Source organism: Penaeus chinensis, chromosome 35 (genome assembly GCF_019202785.1).
Source record: "Penaeus chinensis breed Huanghai No. 1 chromosome 35, ASM1920278v2, whole genome shotgun sequence".
Lineage (NCBI taxonomy): Eukaryota > Metazoa > Arthropoda > Malacostraca > Decapoda > Penaeidae > Penaeus > Penaeus chinensis.
Genome location: NC_061853.1, coordinates 10,318,726 through 10,323,725, shown reverse-complemented (window position 1 = coordinate 10,323,725; position 5,000 = coordinate 10,318,726). Strand labels below are relative to the sequence as shown.

At 37.3% G+C, this 5,000-nt stretch overlaps 1 protein-coding gene across 3 annotated transcripts in view; it reads left to right on the top strand.

Moving 5' to 3' along the window:
* The window catches only part of LOC125044537 (terminal uridylyltransferase 4-like), a 43,174-nt gene that overhangs the window by 9,395 nt on the left and 28,779 nt on the right, over window positions 1-5,000 (top strand). For all 3 annotated transcript variants that reach the window (XM_047641235.1, XM_047641234.1, XM_047641236.1), the window contains 5 exons: window positions 684-800; window positions 3,713-3,890; window positions 4,199-4,349; window positions 4,478-4,664; window positions 4,928-5,000. The exon at window positions 4,928-5,000 is cut by the window's right edge and continues 75 nt beyond it. In XM_047641235.1, coding sequence (XP_047497191.1) covers window positions 684-800; window positions 3,713-3,890; window positions 4,199-4,349; window positions 4,478-4,664; window positions 4,928-5,000 — 706 coding nt within the window. The remainder of the gene's footprint in view (window positions 1-683; window positions 801-3,712; window positions 3,891-4,198; window positions 4,350-4,477; window positions 4,665-4,927) is intronic.

Sequence of the window (5,000 nt, the reverse complement as noted above, 5' to 3'; positions counted from 1 at the left end):
GGCTGGTTGAACCCCAGCTTCAGGTGCTCAGCATAATGACAGACAATAAGTGGCCAATCAGGATGAGGCCAGTGTGCATATAGAATGGTATGGAAGAAATTAGACCTGCAAGACTTCCAAGCCACTGGGTCACCGTAACATGGAAGGTGGTAGATTTGCTGCTAACTGGATGTTGCTTGCAGCCTTCAGCATGTACAATGGTTAGAGGCTTTACAAGTCCAGGGTGGTTATTTAAAAACTTTAGGGTCCAGTAACCTTGTCTAATTAGCTGGCTATACAAAAAGGCTGACTCGATCATGTTTATACATACATGGTATGAATAGTGCCATGAGTGTGGCCCAATATGCTCAGCCTATTTGTTGCTTATTGTGGCAGAAAGGGTTCATTCCTGCTCTGCCTTTGCACTGGAAAGATAAAGCACACACACAGGTATAATAATGGTCATTGTGAAATTTAAAAAAAGGGCATAAAGACTGGGCATAGTTTAAAAGTAGATGAAGTTGTTTGAGGTATTTGATTGCTTCAGTGATTATTATATAAAAGTATTTCAGTCAAAAGCAGATCTGTCATTGTACATAAGGCAACAAGGTCAACAGGCCTAATATGATTCACAAGATGCTATCCATCATTGATTGTGAACTCTATTTGTGTAACTGTTACTATTTTCTTTTTCCCCCCTACAGAAATCGATCAGATTTCCGAAGGCCAAATACTTCTGCAGATTATGTGATTATCACTGTGATTCCTTGATTGTATGCAGGAGACATATTGCAGATGCAAGGCACAGGAAACTCAAAGAGGTTAGTAGTTGTGATAATGATGATACTAATAATAATGATTGTCATAGTGACAATCAATGAATATAGACAAGAACATTCTGTCAATGAAACCATGTGAAAAATATGGTTAGAAATACTTTATAGATTTTAATTTAAGAAACATAAAACAGTTGAGATGGGAAACAAAATAGTTGAGTTTGGAATAAGTCAGTTATAATATTTTGTTTTTCTCAGTTTTTACATTTTACTTGCTGAACGGTAATGGTACCCATTATATATGTTGAATCCGTTAAGCTATTGAGTGGACTGTGTGCTATTTTGGGGGTATTTTGAGATCCCCTTATTTTTTTTATTCCCTAGACTGAAGTAACTCCTCAAAAAGAGTAATAAAAAATAAATGGCTTGGTTTCAAATCTTGAAAATGATACCTCTTAATTTTGCCATTTTTCGAGGAAATAACAAAAATGGCTTTCCGTCAAAATTCTGCAACAGAATATAGTTTCTACATTTGTTAATTAGGCTTATGTCTAATGATTTCTAATAATGTTGTGTTTATGTAGTAAAATTTAGCTATGCTCTTTTTTTTCTGAAAATAAGGATGTTATATATAGGCCTGCCATTTTAAAAGGCCACAGTTTGTTCTCCTTTTAGTTGCTGACAGCTATAGAGTCTTTTTTTCATGTTTACAGTGGGTCTCTTAGAGTGAACAGACCTTATTTCCAGATGTATCTATAGCAGTCACACACTGTGGGCAGCTCAATCAGAGGATAAGCTCCAATTTTACACCCCTTGTTTTGCCAAGGGAGAATATTGAAGATGATGATATTGAGAAAAACATGAAGTTTAGCATGTTCATAAAGCTAAAATCCAATTTTAGTATATTCTAATGGTTGTTCCAGACTGATAATACCAAATTTGCTACTCTCATTAACACCTGCTAGGATATTGTGAGGGTAATAAAAAGATATATTCATTTGAAATAAATGCAGCCCAATACTAGACTGCATGCCATGCCTCAAAGCATATATAAATACAAAGACCTACACTAGCGTTTGTGCAGCAAGTCCTTGTGTTCTTATAAACCCCCTCCCTGGAACATTATCAGCAGCAAATCACTGATTCATTTATGTGGACTGTAGACAGCATAGTTACTGGCTGCTTATCCACCCACTGCAGGGCAAGCATGCTTGCAGATTTCACATGCAGGTCTGTTGAAATGAACTTCCTGTTGGTCCTGACAGTCCCAACAGCATTTGTCTTCTGTACCTGTGTAGGTAGTGAAAAAAGATTAAGGGACGAATACCAGTCATCAGTATATAACATTTATCCCTTGTCTATAAGGTCCCTCTTTTCCAGAAGGTCAATTACATCCTTCATACTTTTGGGGAATGGGGAACTCTCCATGGTATTGGTACATGTAGATATGAAAAGTTGTGGTATACCCTGCCTCTGGTCTGTCACCCAGACATAACTGATATATATACTATGAAGCCACATTGCTCATTGACTGGGGACATATTACAGGGCTTGATGGTATTCCCTGAAGACTTACAGGCTTTAATCCATGGATATCATCTTGTAAGGGACAAAAATTATGAAAAATCAGCTGTTCACCACATCGATGACTGGCTACAGAACTTCCATAGAAAATCATCAACAAGGTGATCAGCTTCATTTTTGGCAGAAGGGAGTGCAGATTTTGCAACATAGTCTGTAGGAAGATTGCTTGATGCCATCTGAGAGTTGAGAGATCAGTAGTTCTGTATGTGAGGCATGGGCTATAATCCCATCAGGAATTGCAGCCTGAATTTCCTTCACCATGATATCTTTGCAACCTTTATATTAGTGGAGGGTGTATGACACATTGTGAATACACATTTTCAGAGTAACAAATGAGTGACAGAAGGTGAGATGCACTCCTAATCATGTTCCTCTCAGGGACATGCTGAAGATCTTGTCAAAATGAAAAGCCACATCCATGTTAGGAACCTTGATCTCAGGACTGGCAGTGTAGCCAAAGCATTGTGGGATGTTCTATCCCTTCTCCCAGACAAAGGAGGAGGAGCTTATATCATGTCAAATACTACAATGCGGAAGTGAAGAGGGAGGATGTAAAATGATATCACTTCCTTTCTATGATTTCTTGGAGTCACTTCCTTTTATGACATCAGGAAATATGGTGTATCGTTGAATTTACAGGCATAAAGAAATTTATATTTCCTGTAAAATGTAAATAAGTATTGATGTTTTCTTATTATCTATGGAGTTTTTGACAAGATAGATTGAAAACTACTGTAATATATGAATTGAAAGCTACTGTTATATATATATGCTAGAATTGTCTTATTTAATACTTTTAAATAAATTTTTAAATATATGATAGTAGAGTGCATAAATTGTTTAGATATATTTTGTGTTTTTTTTTGTTTACATACTTTACATATAAGTTACCCAGTTTGTGCGAAGTGACACCTGTTTCGGCCATTATGCACTGAATCCATATGCTAAGTGGAAAATATCCATGCTATGTATATTTGAGCCCTCTCTTTGTTTGTGGTAATCAGTCATCTCATTTTATTGGGACAGACTGTGGTTGTTGATGAGGAACAGCTTTTGAAAGGAGGCCTAGAATGTTCATTTAATCTTTTTATTTGGAAATCAAATATGCCACAGTCATAATTGTAGATAACAGGGAAAACATATTTCCTGTGCCTCCAATTTTCATTTCTGTGGCAAACTGTATGAGATGTCTGGCCCATGGCTTGGAGTTGGTAAAAGCCATTGTTGTTGGGTTAACACGTCATAACAAACCGCTTGGTCTGCGGGGTACGACTGCATGTATGGTGATGCGTCACTGGGCCAAAGTCAATTGATTTCAGTTATTTAATTTAATTGTGCCAGCCATTTATGATGTGAATGCTTTGCTGTTTCAGGCTAAAGACGTGGAGACTACTCTGAAGAATGTGCCATCCCCAATTGAAGCACAGGTAGCTGCTGTAGAAAAGCTGATCTTGGAGATAGTAGAAGAGGTGAAAGTGACTCCAGATATGATGTCTACCAGAAAAGAGGTCGTGAAGGAACTTAACAAATTGCTAGCGGCCAAAGTGGAAGGTGAGTTTCTCGCATTTGGAGTGTCCTTTTGCTGTGTGTGACTTTTGGGTGTCATGAGCAATACTCTCCAATTGACAGGACTTGATATATGTGGCTGTAAACTTATGTTAGATTAGGACTCCTATGAACTAGAAGAAATAAGTTGCATAGATGAATAAAGTAAAAGTAAAAAGATGATATGATAGTAAAAGCAGAGATGGATTATTTATGTATAGTATAGTATAGTATAGTATAAAGAATATTACTGTATGCAGCAAAATGGTGTCAGTAGATGGTTTGATAATTGATATATACATTGCTTTATACAGGGTGCAGATTAGAGATGGTGGGATCATCTGTAAGTGGGTTCTGCATGAAAACAAGTGATATCAACATAGATGTAGTAATGGACGAGAACCTTAATCCTTCCATTGCCCTTTTGGCAGTGAGGGAGTTGGTTCGAAAAAATGACTTGTACACGTAAGTATTAAAGATGTGATAGGTTGTGATTTTAATGATTATTACATTTTTTGTTGAATAATAGGGGAGATTGTTAGTCCTACTTTTTTTTTTTATTTAATTTTTGAAATTGGTGTTCCTTACCACAGAGATGTTTTAGATGATCTGACATCATCATTCCCGACAATGGCCTTCACCCACGCAAACACCGGATTGAGGATGGTGGTGGGCGCAGGCAGCACCTCTCCCAAGCACACCAATCAACTCTTAGCTGACTATGCTGAGATCGACCCCAGAGTACTTACCCTGGGAATTGCCCTCAGATATTGGGCAAAGGTAGAGTTACAAATATCAAGTGTGAATTTATTGTTATAGATCTTATGCACTGACCGATTATACTGTTTAGATGCTCTTTCTCACTCAAGTCTACTCTGTTTGAATGATGGGTTTCTCTGTCCTTCTCTGGAGAGATATTTCTTTTTTTCTCTTTTATTTACTTTTGTTGCACAGGTCTGTTACCTTCCATTTTTATTTAAAAACAATTACAACCTAGTTTGATGAAAATGGTAATTTTGACGGTATCCATTTCTGTCCAACAGCTCTGCCAGATGGATGACCAGTCACGTGGAACTCTCCCACCTCATGTTTTCCCATTGATGGTTGTACATTTTC